General features: G+C 38.4%; 2 protein-coding genes across 3 annotated transcripts; both read right to left on the reverse strand.

Moving 5' to 3' along the window:
* Positions 1 to 55: 55 nt before the first annotated feature.
* Positions 56 to 9054, reverse strand: rab1ba (zRAB1B, member RAS oncogene family a). Its single transcript, XM_035519692.1, has 6 exons — positions 8730 to 9054; positions 7242 to 7314; positions 6231 to 6326; positions 5422 to 5517; positions 4208 to 4339; positions 56 to 3831 (listed from the first exon to the last, which is right to left on the reverse strand). Exons 1-6 carry the CDS (start codon positions 8741 to 8743, stop codon positions 3637 to 3639), a joined length of 606 nt encoding a protein of 201 aa, XP_035375585.1. The 5' UTR covers positions 8744 to 9054; the 3' UTR covers positions 56 to 3636.
* A 1646-nt stretch (positions 9055 to 10700) lies between these two features.
* si:ch73-40a2.1 (tyrosine-protein kinase receptor TYRO3) lies at positions 10701 to 23120 on the reverse strand. 2 transcript variants are annotated; one of them, XM_027017213.2, is made up of 15 exons: positions 22909 to 23120; positions 22159 to 22220; positions 21453 to 22065; positions 16842 to 16997; positions 16314 to 16640; positions 15913 to 16060; positions 15528 to 15580; positions 15205 to 15309; positions 14311 to 14391; positions 12706 to 12798; positions 12189 to 12310; positions 11901 to 12010; positions 11557 to 11716; positions 11301 to 11434; positions 10701 to 11003 (listed from the first exon to the last, which is right to left on the reverse strand). In XM_027017213.2, exons 1-15 carry the CDS (start codon positions 22991 to 22993, stop codon positions 10724 to 10726), a joined length of 2529 nt encoding a protein of 842 aa, XP_026873014.2. In that variant the 5' UTR covers positions 22994 to 23120; the 3' UTR covers positions 10701 to 10723. The 2 variants fall into 2 exon arrangements, with proteins under 2 accessions (XP_026873014.2, XP_026873013.2); XM_027017212.2 differs by having other exon boundaries at positions 15528 to 15622.
* Positions 23121 to 27589: the final 4469 nt, after the last annotated feature.

Below are 27589 nucleotides of genomic sequence, written 5' to 3' on the forward strand. Positions count from 1 at the left end.
ATGTGAGAGAGCAGAAGAGAACAGGGCAGACAGTAGAAAGGTTGTTTACAGGTAATCCAATATGCAAATATTTATTTTCATTTAGATAACAATGTAATAGCAGCTACTCTAACATGCACAATCATGAGACAATCAGACTTTTGAGATTAATCTGTGTAATTTTCATTGACATTTTCAAAAGACTGATGTTCAGCAGACGGCCTGCATGTGAGGATTGTTTCTGCTTTGGATGTGAACAATTGGTATAGTATACCATTTGGTATGGTATACGCTTCAGATGAGACTCTCACAAAACAGTGAGCCCAGAAAATTGCAAGCTGAGCACAGAAGTGACAGACACTCACGCAGTAGTCATGAACACTACGCCTCCCACTAACAATCCACTGTCATCATCTAAATGACTTCAAAATAGAAACCAAACGTTGCCCTTCTCGAGGACAACATGCTCTGTTGGTCTGTAAAAGCTAGCTAAAGCTATTGACTTATGGTTGAGATGATAAAAGTTGTGTGAGTGGGGCTGCATTTAAACACCAATTATTGCATAATAGCAGTCTAGCCTGTTTTTCAACCCAGTCAACCAAAGCCACAGGATGCTATATTTATTATTAAAGTGACATTCATTTTTACGTAAATTGTCAACTACGCAATAAAAAGAAAAGTACAGAAAAGCCATATTTAAGACAGACATTGATTTTTTTTTTTTATTATATATATATTTATAATATGTACAGAGAAGGAAAAAAAACCATGATCAAACTGAGCTATGAAAGAAAGCACCAGAGTCAGCAAGCAGAGGGAGAGGGGAAAGTACTACCAGCCTGGTACTCGCTAGAACCATCGTCCATGCTCTCATCTTGACTTACCCAAAGCAACACTGAGATGTGCAAATGAAAGAGTGAAAGATGAAGTTAAAATGTCAAAGCAAAAAAAAAAAGAAAAAAAGAAAAGCGCATAGCACGGTTCCATCACATTCAAAAGCAGCCCTCCCCGCTTCTAGTCATGTCCCACCCTTCCAGAATATTGCCCCCAGCCCCGGATCAATTAATCAGACACACAGCATCACAACACAAGTTCAATTTGTAGATTAAAATCAGTAGAATCGCAAGCATCCTGAAAATAGAAAGCACATTCAGAACATGTCCAAAACAGGATGTGCTGGTGTGTGATGGTGTACAAGTGAGAAGTTTTCAATCATTTCCTTTTGCAGGCTTAAATTTGAAAGCAAGCTCAAACAGCTTTTTTCAAGATATAAGGAATGTTTCTAAACACAGTAGCCCTAAAACCTAATAAATCATTCCCACCCACTAGACATGCCCCCACCAATCAGCTACTGCTCCCTCCAACCCCAAGCCAACAATTCTTACTAAATGTCTCCAGTTTAAAAAAAAAAAAAAAAGAGGAAAGAAACGAGTTATTCTTTGAGGTTAAGTTAGCATTGGCTGAAATGGTGTTTACTAGTTTTAAATGGCTGTTTATTAGTAATCTTACGACAGACATTGATGCAACTACTTAATTGAGACAGGTCAACACTACCAGTGAATTCTACAAACGTTATCTATGTTTTTCTAGATCCACATCCTATATATTGAAACAGTTACAACAAAAACCAGTCCACCAGGGAGCAGCAGGATGTCATCTGAGGTCGCACAACTGCTAGAGGGCTCTGAAGTCAAAATGACATTCGGCAAATGGGTTATGATATCCTTTCCAGTTTGAACTTCATGAAACATGGGAGGGGCATTCAGTCAACCTCAGTGACTCATAAAACCTTAACAATGCCAAAAGCATCATTCAGATAAGACTGTCTATTGGTCTGGAGTCCTAACAAGACCAAGAAAAATTCCTGGAGGATAAAGGTACTGAAGATTTCTGGAAGGTTCTGAAAGATTTACCTCACAGGCATGAGGCAGAAGAGTGAGAGTTCACTGTCAGTGTTGTATTTTTCTGTTCAAAGGACATGGGAGTTCATATCCGGTCTCTCAGCCAGGACCAGTCAGTCCCAACATCCTGTCCTGATAGGACATGTTCTCACACCAGCTTCCAAAAGAATAACATCCAAAGAGCTACAACAAACCTACATGAGTACTTTGTCAAATCCCTCCACATATGTATAAACATGGGCCAGTTTCCTGGACATGAATTAAGCCTAGCCTTGGACTAAATTGCAATGCCAATGGAGACAGCTTTGGAAATTGCTTTTAGGCTAGACTTGGGCTTAATCTGGGTCTGGTTAACTGGTCCAATATGTCCAAATACAAAGACATTTCTAAATCACACTTTTTGTGATGCATGATGGACCAAAATGTGACAGCACATAGGATAAACAGAACACCAAGTCTACAAATTCTGTGGAAGTCCAACTTGTCAAAATGCTAAGATATCATTGCACACGTCAGATCTTTAAAAACCAGAATGAAAGCCAAAGACTACAACAAGATTGACAACACAAGACAGCATGGGGCTTCTACTGCAAAGCCATCTCTGAAAGCCACAATATCCTGAAGTTGAGGTCATGAAAACTTAAAAGTTGAGAAAACCTGAAGCTCTGAAGCACCAGATCACAAGCCAAAGACTAGAAGAAAAAGCTCCAGAAAAATACTCATATTTGGAAGTCTGCAACAAGCTCATCATTGTCCTCCAGTGACAATGGACAACCATGCTTCCACTTTATACAGAAGAGAAATCAAATGTGCCAAGTTAGGAAAACTGGGTTTCCTGGTCCAGTGTGGGCATGAGGATTTTTCCCTGCTGCTGGATAGACTGGAAACACAAGGGGGAGGGGCTAAATGAGGTAAGTGAGGGAACAGTAGCTTTACTCAACCAACCCAAACCCCAGACATCACAAAGCTTTTATTATAAAGACAGATTTTGTCCCCTCCCCTCCAAACACCTTCATCTGACAGCAGTAAGCCACTGTACAAGCATTTTAGAAAATTCCTACTGAGAAAAAAAAACAAATCTAAATCAATAATAATAATAACAATAGAATATTGCCAATATTTATGCTCTCCATTTCCATATATGACTATGCTGAAGGTCTCATCCATGTCTTTACAAGAGCCTTCTAAGAATGTGAGTGTGAGTGACACGTGTGCACGTATGGGGAAAGAAGTTGACCATGACAGTCTCTCAAGTAACCCATCCTGCTCTCTTAGGACAATTGCTCTGCATACAGACAACAGTAAGTCACCCAAAATGCAATTCATTTTCTTTCATGCATCGTCTGTCCCTTTTACAGGACATGTACCTTGCTAAGGACCAAGCCAGTGGAGTGTCTGCTTGTGGTTAGGGATGTTGGGGTTTGTGAATGTAGATGGAGATCATGTGCGTGTGAAGCTAAGGGCTAAGAACAGGCAGGGAGGGTTAGGGAGACGGGATGCCAGTCTAGGAGTATAAAATCAAGGAGAGGATTGGGATGTCACGAAGGAAGCTACTAAACTTCTTGCAAGCCAAAAGAAAGTTAAAACACAAGCTTTGGCTCTGAAATGCAGTGGCTACTCCCTTAATGTTAGAACGTCTTCACCTTCTGTTCTTATGCTCCTAGATGTATGCAGATGTATGTTTGAGGGCTGACAGAGCATGTGTGTGCATGTGCGTGTGTGCACGCAGGTAAGTGCAGGAAGGGGCTGAGGCTCTTCAACAACAGCCACCACCCGACTGTCGAACTGGAGTGCTATCAATCTTCAGGTTGGGCTTGTCGCCTCCAGCTGTGGCTCCAGGGCCCATGCGCTTCTTGATCTCAGCAGCCATGGTCATGAAGGCTTGCTCCACATTGGTGGCATTCTTAGCACTCGTCTCCAGGAAGGGTATAGCAAGGGAGTCTGCAAACTCCTACAAAAAAAAAATAATAATAATTTTTAAAAATGTAAGCACAAATTAATTCAAGACTCTTATCGAGTGCTGAAACGTCTCGTTACCCTTTTGGCCTGAGAAAAGAAAACTGGAGTAATTAAATCTGAATACTCTAGACAAATTAGCTTTTGACATGTCAGCATTTTCATTTATATGTTCAGCAACTGAGGCCTTGAGGCTTTAAAGAGCCTCAATCCATGACAAGCTCTCATCCATTTCTGGATTTCTGGCACCAGCAAAATCTTTTGCTTGCTTTACACATTAATTAAAATCAGTCCCAAAGATTCCAACCTCTGGAGCATTCTGTGGATGATAGGACCTCCCTGAAACACTGGCACACCACCCAGCACCATACCTTGGCTGTTGTGTAGTCCACTACTTTCTTGGTGGTGAGATCACACTTGTTCCCAACCAGCAACTTGTTGACATTTTCGCTGGCATAGCGGTCAATCTCCTGCAGCCATTGTTTTACATTGTTATAAGACTCCTGCAAAGAGAGATTAAGGGGGGGTTGGGGTGGGGGTTAATTAGGAGGCTGAGACTGCAGCAATGAATTTATACTGCAGGGTTTGATCTATGCACCAGCGGACCCCATAAATACCCAAGCAAGTTGCGAAAAAATACATTTATGCACATGCCACCTGGAGTAAGAGACCAAGTGATCCATTTCACCATCACGACAGCACAAAACTACTATGCATTGTACTCAGCCCCCCCAGTTCCATCAGCCTTAAAGGACCTTTGCATTCAAGTAGCACAACAGTGAGCAGAGTTTAAAAGTTCACCATCAGCACAACACAAAGGCAAGTAGTGACAGCACAACACAAGGAGTTGTTATGTAAAAGCTTCACAGTTTTGAAGAAGAGGTGGGCGTAACTTGTGACATCACTGATAGAAATCCAAAAGAAAAATTTGAGAATCTGCACAACTAAAGGACCTCTCCAGCCAATGCCACATTTCAATAAATGTCAAAGTGTTAAGACTTTTGAGGTGGCCTGCCAGGGTGAGAATATATAGGATTTATATTTTTATGACAATACATCCAACTGACCCAAAAATAAAATTTATTAAAACAAGTCATTTACTCGCCAAGACAATAATTTCACATCCCTTTGAATCTGTGTAAGCCAGGAGTCCTTTACTGATGAAGAGACTGGTCACTTGCTGCTTACCTTGGGATGCAATGATTATAATAGTATTAATAGTTTTTTCATGCTAACTTTTACAACATGCCAACACAGTCAAAGATTGGTCTTTAACAAGTTAAATCAATTATTAGCTAAAAATATAAGCCTTCCTGAAATGAGTCCAACATGACAAAATTCTAGATTAAGCAGGATATAATTTTAAGTAAGAAAAACATGACATATAACAAGGGTGATGTTCGGACAGTCACTGGTAAATTACAGGAGCTTAGCATAGCATTACATCTATAGAATCACAGGTCGAACATATGTCAAGACTGCAGCCATTCATTTTTCACAACATCCAAATCTGAATTCAGGGCAGTGTACGTCACCTTAGATCTGAATCAAACTGAGGTGAATAAATTTTTTAAAGATGCCTTACCTGATCTGTGACATCATAGACCACAATGATGCCATGAGCTCCCCTGTAGTAACTGGAAGTGATGGTGCGAAACCTTTCCTGTCCAGCGGTGTCCCACTGAGAACGAAATGGAGATATTGAACAAAGATTGGAGGGGTGAGAACAAGACCACAAGAGCAAGAAAGAAGAAAACATTTGTTGACTATAAGCAGAAACAGTAGTAACAGCACAAACTGAATAATTGTCTTTAAACCCAAAGGGGCTGTCAGATTTTGTATTATGACTATAGTTGTCCAAGTAGTCCAAGTTCACTTCAGCACTCTTTATTAAAACACACACACCTCTAAAGCTGACTTCATGACAAACACAACTCTCATACCTTGTCCCTCCCTCCCTCTCCCTCATTTATGCCCATTTATTTTCTACCCTGCATTTTCGCCTGCTTGCCCCTGGCTCATACCACATGCAGCTAGCACAACTACAGGTTTTAGTGGGGGGGGTCCTGCTTTCTCTACTGCAAACATGGCTTAACTCGACAAATACATTCACCCCAGGCACACCTCAGCCTGTGTAGCATAAATTAAACACAACATAAGAGAAACCATAAGAATGGCCCAAAAAAAAAAAAAAAAAAAAGAGCTTTTCATGTTTTAGTCTGTTACCAGAGGTCAGCAGACAAAACTTAAGAATACTCAGTACAGCTCCAAGTTAAACATTAGCCAAGAAATCTAGAAATACACCTATGATTTATTTTTTTTTTTATTGAAAAGTAAGGCTGTATTAGAAATCAAATGAATAAGTACAACCAAACAAATGAGACCATCACTCACAATCTGAAGCTTAATGGTCTTGCCATCCAGTTCGATAGTACGAATCTTGAAGTCCACCCCTATGGTGCTGATGTAGCTCTCTGTGTATGTGTCATCCTAGGAAATACCCAGGTATTATGGTATGGAGCAATAAATAAAACATGTGTTTAATGCCCTCCCCTTTGAATAAGTACTACATTTTTGACAAAGATTAAGCCTGTGTTATTCTTAAGGAACAAAGTCCTAAGCAGCTTCTAGGGCACATTGTTGTTGTTTTTTATTTTTACAAATATTAACTAGTGAAATCAAATCTTAATGGAGAGAACTAGTTTGGGTATTCCCCACTTCCAACGAACTGCAAAAAATGGACACACAAAATCAGTCCAAAAGGAGACATTTGGAAACTGGTTTAATATCATACAGAAGAGATGTTTTATTTTAGGCTGCTACAATACACCAACAAATACTACTGCGATAATAGTTTAATGAAAAACACATGCACAAAGTACAACCCATTTATACATTTAAATATTTTTGCAAGATATAAATTTAAAAAAAATATATTTTATATATATATATATTTTATATATATATATATATATATATATATATATATATATATATATATATATATATATATATATATATATATATATATAGAGCTCTAATCTGGGAGGATCATTCTCACCATAGCAATTACACAGACATGTTGGTGGCAAGGTATTTAGGGGTTTTTACAGATCTGTGGTAACTGCTCAGTTTAAGGTCATGTGCCAGAAACAAAGTAAACAAACTGAGCACTAAAGAGGTGGCCTAGCACAAATTACACATGGCTATACTATCTAATGATACACCTACAAGTCAGGCTATTCCTAATTGATTCATTCTAACCAACTCCAATTTCTAATAAATTGGGTGGTGACCAAGTGTTATGTACTTAACATTTAGCAAATGTATTTCTGAAATGACAAATGGACATGAACATTTTCAGTACCTTATAAAACAAAGGAGCCAACAGACTTATGTACTTACTGCAAATCTCAACAGAAGACACGACTTCCCCACTCCAGAGTCGCCAATTAGGAGCAGTTTGAACAGGTAGTCACTGAAAAGCAACATAACTCATAATTTAATCATAAATCATATAATCTAAATGTCACAACTTACATTTAAGATGAAGAGAAAAATAGAGGTGACAGCAGGAGGAAAATATGGTGCTAAAGTGTCTTTAAAATATATATTTATTCAATGGGTTAAAATAAAACAAGTGCATCTAGGCTTTCTATTACCAAAGCTCAGGAGACTTGGAGAACCTAAAACTCTCAAATGTACCAAGCAGACGCTCAACCTGCTACCAGAACAGCATCAACTGTTGTTTTGGACCCAATATACCAGCAACTATGGCAGTGAATCTCTACTGATAACATGCATCTCTCGATCATATTAAATCACTTCACGCCAGCTTTCAGTCAACATGACTGAATGGATCAAAGCCATTGTTAAAATGCATTTCCCTAATCGTAAAGTACATTAGAATGGTAGTGACAAAAACAATGCAGTCCCTTTGATAAACAACAACACGTGTATTTGATAGCTCTCAAATATGAAAATGTCGCAATGAGCTATTCTGGAGCTCTCTGAATTCAGGGACCAAAGTTTCTGCCAAGTAGCAGCCTAACATTAGACATGTAACATAATGTTGAGTCACATCTGTTGTGAAGCAATCGTCACTATGTACATATTGCCATACAATTTGACTTGTGTGAAAAGTCTACACTTAGTTAAATTGTTTCACTACCACTACAGGCTATTGGTTCTTACCTTAATCAACATAATAGTGGGCAATGTAGAAAATGTGCGAAGAATCAAACGTTTTAAGTTGAACCATAGTGAAGTACAAACAAGAAGCGAAGGTTAAGTGAACCTTGGGCTGTAGACTCGTTACTTGCGGCCCTAATTTAAAAAGATGCCAAGACTGCCAGTTTTACGCTGTGTTTAAAGGATTCGTGTTAGCCTGTATGTAGGCTATTTTAGCTAATGAGTCGAAATAACACTAAGTACACTAAGCTAGCTCCCCATCGGTACGAGCCATGAATCCGGTGCTGTAGGAAACCAACGTCGTCACTTTCATAGACGACTCGGGTTACGTTAGCAACCCCTGGCCGTTGCGGGTTTGAAATAACACACAGCTTTAGCCAAGTAAAAAACAAAAAGCTAGTCAGCCACAAACCCAGAATACCCGATTAACGCCAATGACCCCAGTCATTCCTGGCTGTCCCTCAAATGAGTACAGCTAGCACAAATATTCATTTAACAGTTAGCTCGCTGTACACACCCCGCGCCCGTAACGCTAGGTTGGCTAAACTTAGCTAAGCTAACAGCTAACAGCTAAGTCCGTTTACGAGGAGAATAACGACTCTTGTCCACTGACGACGCCGAGGTCTGCTGCTCTAGGGGTTTTAAAAACGAGAAAAAACGACGAATTTCTATCGCTTGGGTGGTTTAAATAAAAGTACTCACTATTCTGGATTCATGGCGAGTCCGAAGGCCGGGTGTCTCTTTTTTTTCTTCTTTTCAGATGGAGATTTGACACCGTTTCTTCCTCTTTTCACTCCGTGGAAAAGAGATGACTCGAACGGTTGGAATTCCGGGGCACCGTGGCAAGCGTTGCTCCTTCCCCTGCTGTTCTGCCGTTTCCACTTGTCTTTTTTTTTGCTGTATTCGCTTACTTAACGGACATTACTGTATTGAAGAATAATACGATTATTTGATCCTTTCTTTCTTCCTTCCTTCCTTTCTGCCTTCGCGCAAAGTACAAGATGGCTGCGCAGGTGCGGCAGTGACATCAGATGACGTGGCGTTACGGGCCGATTTCAAAGGCCTCGTTAGGAAAAAAGAGGAAAGTTTCTTGCCTTTAGATTTTTTTTTCAGTCTGCAGCTCTGTAGCCTAAATTTAATCGAAAATGTATGATTAATTCAGTGCTAATTAAAACAAAGGTAGACTTAGCCTATTTCCCTACTTTGGTTGTGATTGTATGATTTATTAGTCACTAGGGGTGCAGTTATATGTATGGAAATGTAGTTATACGTATAAAAAATATATTAATTTAAGCATTAAAAAGGGCAATACATAATAGCCTACAGTTGCAGTGTTGGTTGATGCAAGAGACTTGACCTTCTTAGGACACCCATGAGCTGCCTTTAATGTACACCTGTCATTATGAGAAAATTGGGAACCAGTTGCTCTGTTATATTATATAATAATACCAGTTGCTTATCGTATAATAAAATTGCAGGTGCCAGTGTAAATTTCTGTTCAGTAGCAATAGCCAGATCATGCTTTCGAGCAAACAATGCCTATAAAATATTAACATGTATATATGTCAATTATTTTTGCCTTGTTATTAAATTGTTTCTTCACATCAGCAATCCACTGTGTCATAAATTGTGTTAGAAGGAATCAGCAGCAGTGTTTGTGGGAAAAGTCTACCCTCTGAAATCAGTAGTCTATATGTCACAGACCTGGCCAGAGGATTGGTATACATGAACAATGTGAGGCTTCACGGAATTGGAGAGCATATAGGCTTACAATCAGGTCATATGAGGATAGTAGGGACTTATATATGTGGATATATAGTAGGGATAAAACCTTACATTTGGACAGGTTGTTAGTGTTATGACATGGAGCCATAAGTTCACAGTATAAAAGGTGGGCTGCACAGAGTGATTTTGGTAAAGCAGGTGGACCAAATGAAGGTCAGCACTCTTCCTCCTGATTTGACAAAGATGGTTTCCCATGTATTTTTCTAAGCTTTGTGAGAAAACATGATCATGATGGTATAAGGGGCATAGTTGTTTTAGCATTGGCTATTCCAAGACCTCCGAGCTCTTCAGAGGGATTTTAAAGGAGTTAAATCTCTCAGACCGTTTCTGTGGAATATTGTTGGCTGCTTGCCACTGATTTAAGAGGAACCTGCTTTGTTTGAACCCCCTGAACTGTGTTAAAAGAAGTTAACATTATGTTTGACCAGAGGAAAAGAAATCAAGCTTTATGATAAATGAGTGGGCCATGGCCCAAATAGTCAAGGGGCAAGTCTAGTGATGTGGAGAGAAAATGTAAATACTGTAGGCACAAAATATAATATAACGAGTGTAATGCAGGACTAGTTGTCACTTTATCTATATTGATTATGTCAGTTACATAAATGGACAAACAAGGAATTTAGCTATATCTTCTATTTTATTTTTGGTGAATGACTTTTAGTCTTTTATGTTCTTTATGTTCCTGGTTATTTGAAGGTTAGGCTACTTGAAAATAATCAGTATTATAAAACATATGACACACACACCACACACACACACAATATATATATATAGTGCTTATATATATATATATATATATATATATATATATATATATATATATATATATATATATATATATATATATATATATATATATATATATATATATATATATATATAGTGCTTCCTTCCTCTTCCATTCTTCCAGTCTAAGTCTCACTGTTATTGCAGAGCAGATATCCTTCCATGTATGTCCCGCTCACCGGGGCAGGCAGGTAAAGGTTCCCCACAGTTCCATCAGGGACAGGGCCTGCAGCACTGCTCTGGCTGCCATTGGCCAGCTCCAAGCCCTGGTTGATGTAGTGTGCCTCCATACTTGCCTCCAGGGGCGGAAGCTCAGATAGAAGAGCTTTGAGCACGCAGCCCAGCTGTGCAAAACAGGGCCTCTGAGAGGGGTCCTTGTGCCAGCAGCTAAGCATCACCTCGTAGCTGAGAAGCCGAGGGGGGAGGAGAAGAGAAAAGAACAGAGGTTTCATAGACTTGTCACCACTTAGTCACATCAATTTGTACTCATTAAGAAGTTTCATGTCAACAAATAATGAATTCACTGAATTTAATTTAATTTAATTTCCTCAGTATGTTAAGCATCCTCAGTACCTTTTGTATCACATGGCTGGTGGGAGGAAGCCTTTGAATTTTTTACATGTGTCACTACAAGCATTCGCATTTTAAGGTGTCACCCAGCCCTGCCGACATCTTGGTCAGTAAGTATAACAATGCACTCACAGTTTATTGTCACAGTCACCCTGCTTGATGCGATGCCCTCCCTCCAGCAGCTCCAAGAGCTCATGGTTGGGTATGCCAGGGTAGGGAGTCTTTCCCCTGGACATGATCTCCCACATGGTCACCCCAAAGGACCACTGGCACAGAGACAGTTAAAGGAGTCGGTTCTAAACTCTTCCAAAACAAGAGCCAAATAACATTCCTTGATTGCATTTAAAGGTTAACTTTAAGACTAGTGTCTGGCTGCAGTGTGTCTCACCACATCACTCTTGGTGGTGTAGACCGATTCAGAGAGGCTCTCTATGGCCATCCACTTGATTGGCATTCGGATAGCCACCCTCTGCCTGTAGTAATCACTGCAGAGGATTTGCTTTGACAGGCCAAAGTCAGCCACACGCACACGAAGATCATCACCCAACCTGTGTGTGTGTGTGTGTGTGTGTGTGTGTGTGTGTGTGCATGTGTGTGCATGCGTAGGTGGTTGTCAGTAAGTGAGAAAGGAATAATTATCAAAGAATAAAAAAACACAAATTGTCCTAGTTTAGTGTAACACAAAATGTCCTAGTTTGGTGTAGTGCTACAGACCCCCCACCATGGCCTCACATGCAGTTTCGTGCTGCCAAGTCTCTGTGCAGAAAGCCCTTGGAGCTGAGATATTCCATGCCCGTGGCAATGTCAACCATGAAGCGCAGAAGGCTCTGATGAGGTACGAACTGAAATCAAGCACAAAGTCAGTTACACAGCTTATCTGGTGGCGAAAAAATAAATGTGGCTCAAGAATGCATGCTGTTTGTGTCTGTACGCAAATGTCCGCTCTGTTACATGTGTGAGTGGGTTTGGTTGTGTGCACATGTGTGCATCTGTGCGTGTGGGAATGTATATGATGATCACCATAGGAATGTCACCATAGCGGGTAGCTATAAGAAATCGCCGCAGGTCTCCATGTTTCAGGAATGGTAGGATGACAAGTGGGACAGGGATAGATGAATCCTGCTGCCTCTCAAGAGTGACACCTGGTGGACAAATATGAGAGGTAAAAACCCACTTATACTTTTAATCAGAACACCAGTTGTTCAGAACAATTTCACTATGGAATTAAGTCGAGTGAATCAGAGCAGTGTTGTTTATTATGTTATTATGCAAGCATTCTCAACACAACAGCAAACTTCAACAGATCAGGCAAGATTAAAGGAGAGTATAAACTGCACACCATTAACATGTAATCTCCAATATCAGATAGGCACAAATATACACAACCAGTTTTTATGTGCTAAAAATTGCATAACAAAACATAAACATCACTGGCAAGAATATCTGAGGCAACATTTACAATTATTTGTTGATTACCTTTTTGAATATTAAATATGGGATTGTTCGGAATCAGATGTTTAAAGACGCCATGCATTACCTAGAAGTTTCACCACGTTATCATGGTCAAAGTGCTGCATGATCTCAGCTTCCTTAAGAAATGACTGCAGATCATCCTCACTGTAAATCCCAACTGCAATGACATTTATAAACGATATTTACTTGCCACGCACTATATTACAAACAAACTCTTTGCACCTACGCTCGCTGTCCACTTTATTAAGTATACTAGGGTGACCATTTTTTGATTTTCAAAAAAGAGGACCAACGGTAGGGGGCTTGTATACATAACCAATTTTTTACAGTTGTATTTAACAGATTTACAGGACCAGTAGCAATTGTCTTCGGAGATTGAATAGGGCCAGCTAATCTTAATCCTTTCCATTCAGTTGTTTCTTACAAATAAAATTAAAATATTTTAATGTATAATGAAAAAAAAATTATTTTCAAGGTCACAGATTAAATAACAATCAGTTCCCATAAAAATCCATTACTTCACTAGACACTTTTCAGTAGTTCTAATGTACCCAGTTATACAAATATTAAAGATATGAAAATACCATTTTAGATATTTTAGATATGAAATGTTTTAGATACCATTAAATACCATTTTAACAGGTCAGATGTGCAGGCATAGTCTAATACAGATTTCCACACAAACTCTGGGAATGTCACACCTATCAATGTTTTATTAAACTTACACTGTAGCTGGTAGGGTGTGAGCATAAAGAAACTGATTAATGTCATGTCATTTTGTTGCATGTACGATGTACTCGGACAAAATAGAAAAACGAGCCCAACACTAAGAGCATTACTGTCAGTTCTGTGTTTGGACATTTTTAGGTCTTGTTAAGGTGGCATACAAAAGATCATATAGAAGTTAAACCTAAAAAATCCTCTGTGGTCATACGCTTCTGTAAAACACCTATAATCACACGCCCAAAAAAGTGGACATGTCCAGGGTAAAGAGGCTGTATGGTCACCATAAGGTACACAAAGTGTACTTTAATTGAAAATTGTAAAAAAAAAAAAAAAAAAAATGGAGGTTAACAATTTGCCCCAATTATTTGATATATATATAATATCATGACCTGGTGTGAGTTTATCAGGCACACCTGTGTTTTTACACATGTCAGTTTTTCAGCAGGGTTCAGAATGATCTGCCATCAAAAATGAGCATCCTGTGGTCATAAGCACACCAGAGTGTCTTTGACTAATAGAAATTATGGTTGGCAATAAATAAATGGTTCTAATAATGAGTGTGGTAAGCGCATACAAAGATGGTTGGATTTGAAAACTAAACTTTTGCATTAGCATTATATAATACCAAATACAACGTAATACATTATATTTTTAAATCAGTCAAAGTGAATGTCATTAATCGGGTTTCTTAGATAGTGAATTCTGGCTAAGGTCAGCACTACAAAATGAGCACAGCCTGTCTTGACAAGTCTTGACTCAGCCATGAGTCAAGTTAAGGAGAGATTTAAATACCTGAACTAGAGTTCCCATTGTATTAGGTTTCTCACTTTATTACTATGTTTTGACAATTAAGGAGTTATTAATAAAACTAAAATTTGAGAAATATGACAATGATTGTAGCTTATAATGTTAGAAGCTGGATTTTCTTCCACATGCTACTCACCTTTCATGGTCTTCACTGCCACTTTTATGTTCTCACCCTCTTGAGGGGAAAATATACCTTCATAGACTGCCCCAAATTCTCCTAAGGGAACAAAAGATCAAAAAGATTCACACAGGCAAAGATGTCCTGGGCACTTCATAAAGGTAATAAGTATTGCAATCATACTAGATTTGTAATGTTCAAGAGCAGATTCAAATTCATTTATATGGTGCTTTTTACAACATGCATTTTTACAAAGCAGCTTTAGGAGGACCAAGACTCAAGAGGAAACCCACCCTTCTTGGGTCAAAAAAGTATTAGCCATTATTTTTGGAAAGAGTGTGACATCATTCAGAATGATGAGCTTATTTAATACTGAAACATGATAAATCGTCTTAGTGTTATTTCAGTTCTTCAGTTTTATGTTTGCTTGTTTGTTTGTTTTTTGTGTAATGGATGAATTTGTGCCTAAAGAGTTGTCATTGGCTGAAAGGCATGTCAATCATTTTAGCAACACATCTATTACTAGACAGAAAGCATAACAGACATTCAATCACTTTTCAGAAATTACATTTTGAAATTAATAATGCTAATAGTAACATCTGAAATCAATTTGAGCTGATCAAACTGATCAGACATATTGTCCAGCACTGGGCATTACATTTTAGTTTACCAACGTTCAGTCTGACTATAGCAGTCGACTATTGTAGGCTATTCTATCAGTTAAATATATTTACATAATGAGGCCTTGGCATGTTTTACAGTTTGACGGTTGAAACATATGAGCATATGCGGTAGGAACAGTTCTGAGGCACCTAAGGGTGTGGTAAGTGTTTTGGCCTGTAAGGGTGAGGTGGGGATGGTGTCAGGGATATGGGGGATGGGTGGGGTTGGGAAAATCTTTCTTTAGTGTACCTTTCCCGATCTCCTTGCCCAGTGTTAATCTGCTGCAATCTACCAGCACATCTCTGATTCCATGCAGCAGACTGTTGCTCACACTGTCCAACACATGAGGTGAACCTAGAAAGGGAGCAAGGTGGAGAGAAGAGGGGTGATTGCTCTGGGTCTTTGCTACTGATCATACTGAAAAACCTACTCAACTACTGGTCCTTACAGAAGTCCCCCCAACCAACCGAGAGCCATGGGCTCCTTAATGTGCTGATGTGCTACAGTGTGCCACAGTTATCAAACTGTTTGTGGTAGTTTCTGTGTGTTGTGTAATGAGATGGAATCCTTACTTGTTGTTTGTGGCAGAGGAACGGCCTCTTGCTCCTCAGCACTGCGGTATCTTCTGCCAAGATTTGACAGAGGCATGAGCTCCATATCATGGTCTCTACTTATGCAAGGAGTTACAGTTTAATAAGTGAATACAACTTGAGCTTCATAGTAATTGCTTATGGTGTATGTAAATTAGTCTTTTCTCAATTTAATGTCTTTTCTAGCACAGTAGTAATGTCTTTTCTAATAGTGGGATAAAACTGCAATAATTTCAATTATTGTTCTATAATATTCTGCAGTATGTTCAGACACTGTCATGATGATTGGATCACTGATATACTTTGTATTAATTATTATGAATAAGTATTATTGTTGCTGTTCTGTTGCTTTTGTTTGTTTGTTTACCGGAGTGGACTATAGTGGTGGCATAGAAAGTAGAAGCCAGCTGTTGTCAGAGCCAGGAGCATCAGTATTCCACACAACACACCTACAATCACTGGAGGTGTAAATTGCCGGACAGGAGCCATTGGTGTAGGGGAGATAGCAGTCTTCCCTATCAGTGCACAAGTACATTTCAGAAATACCGCCTGATGCTGCCCTTACAGATACTTTGAAATGTATTCATGATTCCATAACATAAACTTTTACAAAATAGTTTTGCTTTAGATTTTAATGTAAGGTCAACAAACAAAGCTTTATTTCCATCAGGCATCACTTGGCCTGATTTGAAAGTTAAAGTTGTGACTAAACTGGTGAGAAATTTTTAACATGTCCTTATTTGAGCAGAGCTGTGAATCATCACTCACACACAGTAATGGACTGCACAGAGTCAGAAGTGCGCAGTATAGCAGATATGCTGTTGTGTGCTCTGACAGAGATGTGGTAATTCACATATGGATGCAGTCCAGTAATGTTAGCCATGGTCTCAGTCAGTCGTGTGCATGCTGGAGTGATATGTGTGGTATCAGCACATGAAACCCATTGAGCATGGGGCTCTCCTGTTTTCTGATGACACTTTACATCATACAGCACTTCTTCTCTTCCCCCCAGATCTGCAGGGGCATCCCAGGTCAGTATCAGGGCTGTGCTGCTCAAGTGATGGATGCTTAAGTTGACTGGTGCTGATGGGGGTTCTGAGGATGAAGGACAGATGTGGAAGCAACATATTATTATATGCATGATGTTGATAGCAACATCTATGCTATAATTTACATAGGCTTTAATGCAGAAATGCAAACGAATAACCATATTTTATATAAATGATGCAGACAGTGAAAACAGAAACTGAATGTGTCTCTTAATTTATCTCACATGTCACAAAGTATATTACATACTTGTACAGCCTAACTGCCATGGGTCATCCTGTAGACGTGAATATCCATCATTACAGTCACATTTCGGCGCACCTTCTGATAATGTTTTGCTATTGGATGGGCAAAGCTGGCACTGTCCGCTGGCCTTGAAGGGTTTGTAGGTGCCTGGCTTACAAGCTGTGCAGAAAAAAGTCAAATTGGTGAAAAGTTAAGCTTCTGTCACTCTTATGGCAACAACTAAATCCATAGGCCTAAGCACCTAAAACTGGTTTCCAGATTAAACCTACATTAAATTTAAAATATTTTGTTAGTCTAGATTTAGGTTTACTCTGGGTCTGGGACCCTGTCTAATGTGCGTGTGTGTGTGTGTGTGTATGTATATATATATATATATATACACATACACAATGGTGTGGTTTGTCAGATTGTCACACAAGTCCTAAAAGTAGGACTTGTAAATATAACCAAATCAAAGAAATGAGACAAAATTATTAGACTCATGGGAAAATGATCCATTATTACATGTCTGTGAATGGCAAAAGTATGTGAACTTTTAGCCTTAGCAGATTATTTGAAGATGAAATTTGAGTCAGCTGTTGTCAATCAATAGAATGATAATCAGGTGTGACTGGCCACCCTGTTTTATTTAAAGAACAGGGATCTATCCCTAATTTTCACAACACGTGTTTCTATAAGTGTATAATGGCATGAACAAAGGAGATTTCTAAGGACCTCAGAAGATGAGTTGCTGCTCATCAGGATGTCAAAGATTACAAAACTATCTCTAAAGAGTTTGGAGTCCACACCATTATTACTTTCCCCACGAGTGGTCAACCAAAAAATGAATGTGAATAGTTAAATGAACTGCTATATTTGGCTAGAAATATATTAAAATGTGAACGTGACAGTGTGGGTGTGACTGAGTGTCATCTGTGGGCTAAGAGGCAGCCTTTGTGAACCAGTGAGTTGGTTGCACCTGTGTGTGGATAACAGCAGCCTACTTATATGCCAGCTTCTCTTTCAGTAGGTTGCTGGAGCCACAGAAAGAGAGAGAGCGAGCAAGCGAGCGAGAGAGACAGACAGACAGACAGACAGACAGACAGACAGACAGACATCACTATAACAGAGCCATACAACGTAAATTGCTGAAAAGCATATCAGTGGTGAAAAGCCACCAAGGAGTGCTTCCCATTTTGTTTTTGAGGTGGTTTTAATTGGAACATCACTTCTTTGGCAGTGAAAAGGTATGGATTAGATATAGTCATCTTAATCAGCCTTACAACCACACACACTAGGAACTATGATAACAAATCTTTCAAACAAGGATAGTGTCTCTTCTACCCCAAAGTTCCCACAAGTCCCAGGGCGAGGGCCGTGCAGTTGGAGTTCATCACAGTGGAGAGGAAGATTGCCTCAAAGAGTCGATGAGTCTATGACTTCAGTACTCATGTTAGGAATGACAGAGACTCCTGGAGGGAAGTGATTGTTTGGAATGGCCTGCCTGGTCTGAACCCGAGGGAGCAAATGTCATTAGACCTCTGTGCAAGTCATGGTATGTTATAACAGACAAACACAAGGAAGCTCATAAGGGTACATGATACCATAGCAACATGAGCTGAAGGTCAATTAACAATTTGCTAATCATGTCATGTGACTTGAGACCATATGTTTCAGACATTTAGGAGAAGGGAAGATGATCATCATTTGATGGTGAACTGGATTTGACAAAAGGGGTTTTGCACTGCAAAAAAAAAAAAAAGATATCTTAGCATGTGAAAACATCTTAAATCTAATTATCTAATATTTCTCATTTTGAGATTGTTGTGAGAAAATTGTTTTAACTTATTTCTAGATATTGTTACTTGTTTTAAATAGGTTTATTAAGTAGAATTATCTCACTATTGTCACTTTCAAGATAAATACTTAAAACAAAATTATTATTTTTATTATATAATTATTATTAAGTTCAGTCACCTTACAATACTTTTACAACAATCTCAAAATGTCTCAAAATGAGAGTTTAGATATTTACACTAAATTTAAGATGTTTTCACTTGCTAGGATATCTTTTCATATCTTTATCTTATCCTGTCCTAGAACATGTTGTAGGGAAGGAAGCCATCACGCTAAAGATGGAGGCTTTCCAAGTACTGCTCACATGGAGATTCAAGAGGTAGTGATGGGCCAGAAGGGCTGAAATTGTTGAAGTGAGAGCTTGGAAGAGCTTTGGAGAGGCCATGGATAAAGACCTTTGGGTGGCTCCCAAAAAGTCCAAGTAAATGTTTTGATGCTTCAAAAGAAGAAGATGTGATATCACCCATGCTGGCTGCAGGAGTGGGGAAGTGCTGACCTCTACTGGTGGCATTGTTGAGAGGTGGATAGACCATGGACAGGGTTAGGGTTGGGGTATTCAAAGTTGCACAAAGTCTTAGAACTGTTATTTTGAAGCAGTGGTCGCTATATTTAAAAAATGGACCACATAGCATGTGGTCCAGTTATAGGGGAAACATGCCTCTCCTCAGTCTCCTAGGAAATGTTTATGCCAGAGAGGAGAATCTGCCTGATAGTTGAACCTAGAATGCATGAGGAAGAATTAGCTTTCCAACCACTCCATAGAACAGTGGAGTACTTCTTTTCCAGATCACAGCTTTATGATGGATCATGTGAGTATGCCAACCCAGTCTACATGTTCTTTGTAAAAAAGGCAAATGACCATGTACCTCAGCATAAGATGTGGTAGGTGGTGCAGGATTATGGAGTATATGGGGTACTGCTTTGGATGGTCCAGTCTCTGTATGAATGCAGTAAGAGCCATGTCTGCATTTTTGGCAATAAGTTGGAGTCTTTCACTGTGGGTGTCATGCTCCGAAAAGGGTGTATCTTGTCTCCATTCTTTTTTTGTGGTTTTTAAGGCTGGTGTGGTGTCCAGTATGGAGGGCTAGAGGTGGCATCCCCGTTATTTGCAGATCATGTTATCATATGAGGTTTTGTTCCTTCAGCACTCATTTGAATGCATCATGGTCAAATCTGAAGGGGCTGGGATGAATCTCAGCACCTCCAAGTCTGAGGTTATGGTACTCTCCTGAAGAATATTGAAATGCTCTCTTCAGATAAGATAAGAAAATTTTCATTTTGGGGAGGAGATTAAGTATCTCATGATATTGTTCACGAGTGACGGGAAAAGGGAGTGTGAGACTGACAAACAGATTGGGTTAGGAGCAGAAGTGTTGCCACCTCTGAATTTGTCTATACTGGGGAAACAGGATCTTAGTGCTAGGATGAGGTTGCCTGTGTACTGGTCAATCTGTGTCCCAAGTTATGGTCATGTGTTGAGATATGGTTTGTGATCAAAAGAATAATTTAATTAGTACAAGGGGCACAAACAAGGTTTCTCCACAGGGTTTCTGGACTCTCATTCAGTAATAGGGTGCAGGGCTTTACAATCAAGGAAAGCCGCAGAGTAGAGTCACTGCTCATCAAGATTCATAGCAATCAATTAAGGTGGTTTGGGCATCTTACAAGCTGTTCTAGGCACATCCTTCTGGAAGCAGGCCCAGAGGCAAACCCAGAACTCGCTGGAGGGACTATATCTCATATGGCTGGGGGGGTGTCTGGTTGAACCACAGGAGGAGCTAAAATCTGTCACAAGGAATAGAAAAGTCTTGGCTAATCTTCTCATCCTATCCCTAACCCTAGCTTCTATGACCTTCATCAGGAAAAGCAGTAATCACACTGGATATGACACACACACACACACACACATATATATACATACACACACATATATATATATATATATATATATATATATATATATACACACACACACACACACACACACACACACACACACACACACACACACACACACACATTATGTACATTATATCTTATTTGGTCAACTACCTAAATGTCAGAAAAATTAAATGGTTGTTTTTCTGTATGAAATGTCTTTTTGCACTGAAGCTTTGATGTTGCTCTACAAGCCTGTTTTTGTGGCCTGGCAACAAGATGTGCAGTGTGTGTTACACAGGCCATTATGGATGGCATAATAGTGCAAAGCCAGAGAAATTGATAATACTCTGTGCACAAAGCTAAATGTAATACAATATTTTGGAAAACAATTATTGGAACACCATGGGTCAACCTTACTCATGAGAAAATTATTGAATGTATTCAGTTGTCATTCTGAATGCAGAAATAACTATGAGAACTGGATTACACCCATCTACGCCAAGCTTTTTTGATTTCTTTTGTAATCATTATAGGGGTCACTACTAAAGCCAACACTGATGTAATTTATGTCTTCCTGGCTTTGCATATTTACTGTAAGTCTTTACTGGAAGCTGAAGTTATTGAAAAAGGTCCATAGCTATAAATGGATTAATATAGTTATAACTATATTAGTACATAGTGATGTACCCTATAACATATTAATATCTATGTTAAGATAATAACTTGTTAATATCTAAGCAAGAATCTCTAGATCTCTAGTATATAAGCAAGACAAGTCACCACACTTATGTTAATATGTGATTGTGAAATCTGAAAGCAAAGCATGATTGAAAAAGCAGATCTTCTCCATAGCTGTACTTGATAAGTTGTAAAGTCAACCTGAAAGTTTTACCTGACCTTGACAAATGTCACCATCTGCCTGAAAACCAGGCTTACAGGCACAGGACCCAATCAAAGCACCCCACTCTCCATTGGACTGACACTCCATTTTTGGGCCAGAAACTTCTTCAGCACCATCCACGCAGTGGCCATGGTTCCAACCTGATCCTGCCGAAGCTTCTTCAAAGCTGGTTTGGTTCCTTATATACCCTGGGCATTTCACATAGAATATGCGCACAGATGAAATTAACATGCATGATCCACTGTAGGAGAACCCCAAATGGAAGCCTTTTTTTGAGATCTTCCCCAAATGAAGTCCATGAGCATGATACAAATGTTCAGCCACCACCACAGGGGTAGCTCGGTCAGGAAATGCACTTGGAGCCACAACTTCAAGACCCCTTTGCCGCAAGGAAGGACTCTTGACAGGTTTGTCAGACTCTAGTAACTCAACAGTAACAGGTGTTTGGTCATCTTGAGCAATGTGCAAGTCCAGCAAGAGCTCATGGGCATCCTTCCTTGGAACCCATGTAGTCCACAATGTTTTCAACTTGTTTTTAAAATGAACATTACAGCCTTGGTATACAGAGTGTGAAAAGTCCTGTCCCAGTTTCATCTTTATTTCTTGCCACTGAAAGGAATGTTTTGTAAAACATATATGTTAACATATGTGTGCCTGATCATCTAAATACTATTTGTAGTAAGGGAAATTGCAGTTACTTACAGATTTTTCTGGTTCAGATTTCCATTGCAAACCTTCCTGTGACATCGAATTTAATATTTCCTCTAAAACAAATGTTTAAAACGATTATAAACCTACTATATCAGTCCATTTGCGCTTGTGAAAACTTTCACAACTAGATAATGACGAAAATTAATATCCTATAAATATGTGACTAGTAAACAAAAGCTGAGTTGTGAACCCTTCGAATCACGAAGTTTAATATAAGTCTTGTTTCATGCCTTCATGTATTGCTGTCAAATTTGGCGAAGTACATTAAATTCTGTAATATATTTCGCTTATTTTCATGTTCTCTAATCTCGGTCTATATGAGCCCCTGACAGACAAAATCAAGACTTAAGAATAATAAACTCTGGAAAATTAAACTCCGAAGTGTAAATTCGTCCGATTTCAGATGCAGTGATGACATCATTTGAATTCACAAACCAGGATGAGCAAAACATACTATTAACTAATTACAAGTGATTACATTAATAGTTCTGAATCACTAAACACAAGATAACTTTACTGCAGTTAAACACTATATAACTTCACTTTGCAGCCCTTTAAACAATAAAGGAAATAATATTTACATTGACTTACAGTGTAGAATCATTTTATAAACATTATACGCGTCAGTCTTGGCAAATGCTTCTTTAACAGTTAAAAACATTACAGATTATCAACAGAACAAAAAAAAAACTATAAGTTCTACGATAAAAAGATAACCTATTAGGTTATTACATTTCCTACCTTCCACAGGGTTCAACTGTGCAGTACTACCAAAAAATGTCATGGAAAAAAGGGAAAGTGAGAGTAAATAAAAGACAATACCCATATCCACAAGGATCGCTGTGTTATATAAAAACACTCTAGATAGTTTCGCGTGCAATATACTGTCGTATGATAGTTGGAAGAGGAAAAAAAACTCGTTATATTGTCCTACAACTCATGCGCCTTGGTAACCTTTTCATGGTTTCAGTAAATGCACCTCAAGTTACATCTTAAGGACTGAAGCGAAAGGCGCACCCTCTGACGTGCTATATAGCGTATTTCATCTTAATTTGGGACGCTACCGTATGAGATTTTTAGTGACAGGTATAGGTGCAAATCATCACAGAAAAATAAAAGCGATGAAATAAATGTAATCATGTTGATGAATTCTTCGAGAGTTAATTTGAGCATTAACTTTAAGATATTGGTACGAAATTCGTTTTTAAATAAGAAAAGACCCATTATCTGACTTTTACCATGTTTTATTTGCTTGTTTTGTTGGCTTTAAATTGTACAACAGAAAACAAACCGTTATCCAAGTCTACAACAAGGAAAGTGAGAAATATTTGGATATATTTGAAACGAGATATTGTATGGTAGTCCATACGTACCAAAAGTGGCAAAAATATGCCAAAATAGTATTTAGTATACAGAATGTGACTTTGGTAAATTTTCGCGTCAGCGTCATGAATAGTGATAATCTATCCACTGCCCCTTGTACAGCTTGAACTTCCCTTAACTTTTCACCTCTTTTCATCTCCCTTAAAATTGCTGAGCTGTTTGTGTAATCCACTTCGTATGAATCTACTCATTTGAACGAGTAAATCCACGTAGATCCTTCGAATGTAAAGGTGTGAATGTATGCATGAAACTTAAATATTCTGGCTGGAGTTATTGCTTCGGAAATGATCATCAGAGTTTCAGACTAACCAGCAGCTAACAAGCTAAAAGTCATTCAGGTTCATTGCCTCAGGTTAGCAACCACTAACAGAGCTGAAATCTGTTAACGTTCTATATAGTGTGAAATTTTAAAAACGTTTATCTCGCTACAAATTGAGCAGTCTCCCTCTGTCAACATTACCACTCTGACAGGTAACTGATCAAATGACTATATAGTCCAGTACGGGCAAAGTGTCATATTGGATATTGGATATAGGGAACAGTAAGCAGTACAGTAGTGTGACGCTTCAAATAAAGCCAGACACATAAGACCGGTCTTTTCGTGTCTGTTTTCTGGTCTGTTTTTCTTGACAATACACGGTGTATTGTGCAATGTGCAATGGTTTAATCTAGTTCGCTTGCCACAGAAGATTTGCATAGGTTAACAATTTAATTCAGAAACACTGGCAGCATATACAGAATTAATACAGCATATAGTACTCAATGGTATTTCAGACCATGAAGTCTCCATATATTTGGTAAAATTACGAGTACAAAGAGAGGCTTCTGAAAGAAGCATTTATAGATTTTTTTTGAGCAAAGTTTCAACAGGGGATGTATATGACATGCTCATTTAAAATTAAGGCATCTAAGGCAATATGTGAAGTATGCTCTGATATATATCACTAATAATTTCTTTACATATGTTAGATATAGTAATCAGACATTTGTCTTTCAACAAACTGGTTCCACCTAGGGTCAGAAGTTAATGAGTGGCTATTTATCCTTAATGGAAGAGCACCCTTAGAAGTTCAAGTGGATGAATTCTATACTATTTGCATGCGCCTTATAATTACACCTGATACACTGATCAGCCCAACATTAAAACCACTGACAGGTGAAATGAATAACACTGATTATCTCATTATGATAGCACTTCTCGAGGCATGGGATATAATATGTAATAAGTAAATATGTCAGTTATTGAAGAAAATGTGTTGGAAGCAGGAAAAATGGGCAAGCTTAAAGATCTGAGTGAGTTTGACCAGGGCTAAATTGTGATAGCTAGACAAATCAATCAGAGCATCTCCAAAATGGCAGGTCTGCTGTATGCAGTGTTTAGTACCTACCAAATGTGGTCCAAGGATGGAAAACCAGGAAACTGTAGCAGGGTCATGAGCACCCAGTACTCACTGATCCTTGTTGGGAGCAAAGGCTAGCCTATCTGGTCTGATCCCCAAATAGAGCTACTGCAACAGAAATTGCAGAAGAAGGTCATCTGGTCTGGTGAATTGCAGTTCATTTTACATTATGTGGCCCATTGGGTGCATGTTTCTCACTTACCAAAGAAAGAGATGGCACCAGGATGCACTATGGGAATAAGGCAGCCGTGTAATGCTCTGGGGAGTTTTTTGATGCTCTGGGCAATGTTCTTGGGTTCTGGAATAGACGTGGATGTTACTTTTGCATGTACCACCTACCTAAACATTGTTGCAGACCATGTGCACCCCTTCAAGGCATTGGTATTCTCTTATGGCAGTGGCCTCTTTCAGCAGAATAATGCTCCCAGCCACACTGCAAACCTTTTTTATGAATGCTTTGAGGAACATGACAAAGAGTGTAAGGTATTGAATTGGCCTCCAATTTCCCTAGATCTCAATCCAACCAAGTGTCTATGGGATGTTCTGGAAAAACAAGTCCCATCCATGGAGGTCTGATGAAATGACATGAAGGTTAGGAGTGTATGGTAGATCCAATCCAGCAACGATATATTAAATATCTTCTTAGTGTCATTTCATTCATCAATGGTGTTTTACCTATGTCAAGTGTCATTATCCCAGTAGCATAATGCCACCTGACATAGCACAGATGAATTGATATAAGCAGTGCATCCATGAGCTGGGGACTAAAGTACAAATTTGCCTGAGCTGGAAAATCTTTGCCTGGGTATTTTTAACAGGTTAGGTAAATATCACTTTTAGATTCAATTTTGTCTCACTAGTCCTAGCATTAAACTGTATATTTTATGCTACACTCGTCCTGAAGCTCAATGATGTTGCTCTTTTTTTTTTTAAGTCATAGCAATATTAGGCTTTAATGACATATACCAAATGAACTATCCTTTCCATTACGTATCTAATGGAAACCTATGAACCTACAAAACATGGATGCATAAAATAAAATAATTTATAAAATGCATAAAATATACATAAAATAAAAATGCATACAATAAAAATATTTATTTTTGAGGACTACAGTATTTATTAAAACTGTCTCCTTGTTTCCAAGGGCCATCTTACATCCTACGTGAACTTCACCTGCCACAGTGCTAGTATTTGACCTTTGCATTTAAAAGTTTTTAGATCAGTTATTAAGATAAAATACCTATGTCATTGAGTGACTGCTAGTTATCTCTGTTCCTTAGCTGTATTACCTTAATATGATCAAATTAAGTGACAATAACATGATCATTTTTATGTATAATCTTAAAACATGATGCATGCCTGGAATTGCCTTGAATTAAATATAATAAGGAAACCCTATACTGATGTAGCTATACTAGAGGTATGTACATATATTTTAGGCCTTTATATTCTTGGTATTAGAAATGATCTGAGGCTGAGGGATGCAAACAGGCAGTAAAAGGACCCTAGACATGCAACAGTGTTCTGTAAAACAGCTGGCACTTAAGCATTAGCAACCACTTTATTATGACAGACTTTTAGTTCCCAACTCTAAATAAATTTGGTTCAGTGGTTAACATATTAGCACTTTGATGTCACAATGTTTGCAGAAGCCAAAATCCTTTGTCCATTTCTTTCACTTCTTGTTTTTCTATTTTTCCTCTGTCATAGGACAAAAAAGTTCCACTTTAAAGAGAGATGTTCCTCTTAAAAACAGTAGATAAAAAAGTTAGAAGTTATACTGGTTCAAATAGCTGTGGAACAATGAAGCATGCAAGGAATGTAATATGGTCATATATGCCTTATTTTACCATTCCATGGTACAGAATGGTCAAGGTCTTCAGGTTCTATACACTCAATACAGCTATGATAAAAATAAACTAAGTTTGATTATATTTGTAAAAAGATGAACAGCCATATTTGAGTTAACATCCTTAATTGAGTTAACAAGCTAATACATACTATGTAGTCCAAATTTACTATGAGAAAGAGTCAATTTCATTCAAGTCACCAGTGTTTTACTATTTAGTTATGACTGCTGATACAGAACAATCTAGATATCTGACTTCCCTCTTTTGCCTCTGGATTTCTGGGTTTTTATAGTCATATGACTTCCTCAGATAAAAATGCTGAATGTTTTTTTCACTCAGTAAAATATAGCATTTCTGTATTTATTCATGAACCTTTGTCACAGATTGCCTTCACTATACGTCATCCCTTCACTTTGTTGAATTGGCTGTTTCTTTTCTATTATTAGAAGAGAAAACATATTGTTGTAATCTTATGTCTAAACAACATTCCTCTATTATGGATGAAGTAGAGTTCTTTACCTAGTTCAGATCCTTCTTTCATACAGCTACTTTGAAAGTGTGGTATAAACTAAATCCTGCTACCACATACCAGATGAGGAATGTAATCTGAATGAAGTGCTCATTATGTTTGTTTGTTTTTTATCTGAATATGAACAGTGTATTTTAAGATCATAATTGATATATATTTAGATTTTTTTCCCCTAGTTGGGATTAATATTTCATGGTCACTCAACAAACATTTGACAGACGATTACACAGAATTTGGGATGTAATAAAACATTTGAG

This window comes from Electrophorus electricus, chromosome 19 (genome assembly GCF_013358815.1).
Source record: "Electrophorus electricus isolate fEleEle1 chromosome 19, fEleEle1.pri, whole genome shotgun sequence".
Lineage (NCBI taxonomy): Eukaryota > Metazoa > Chordata > Actinopteri > Gymnotiformes > Gymnotidae > Electrophorus > Electrophorus electricus.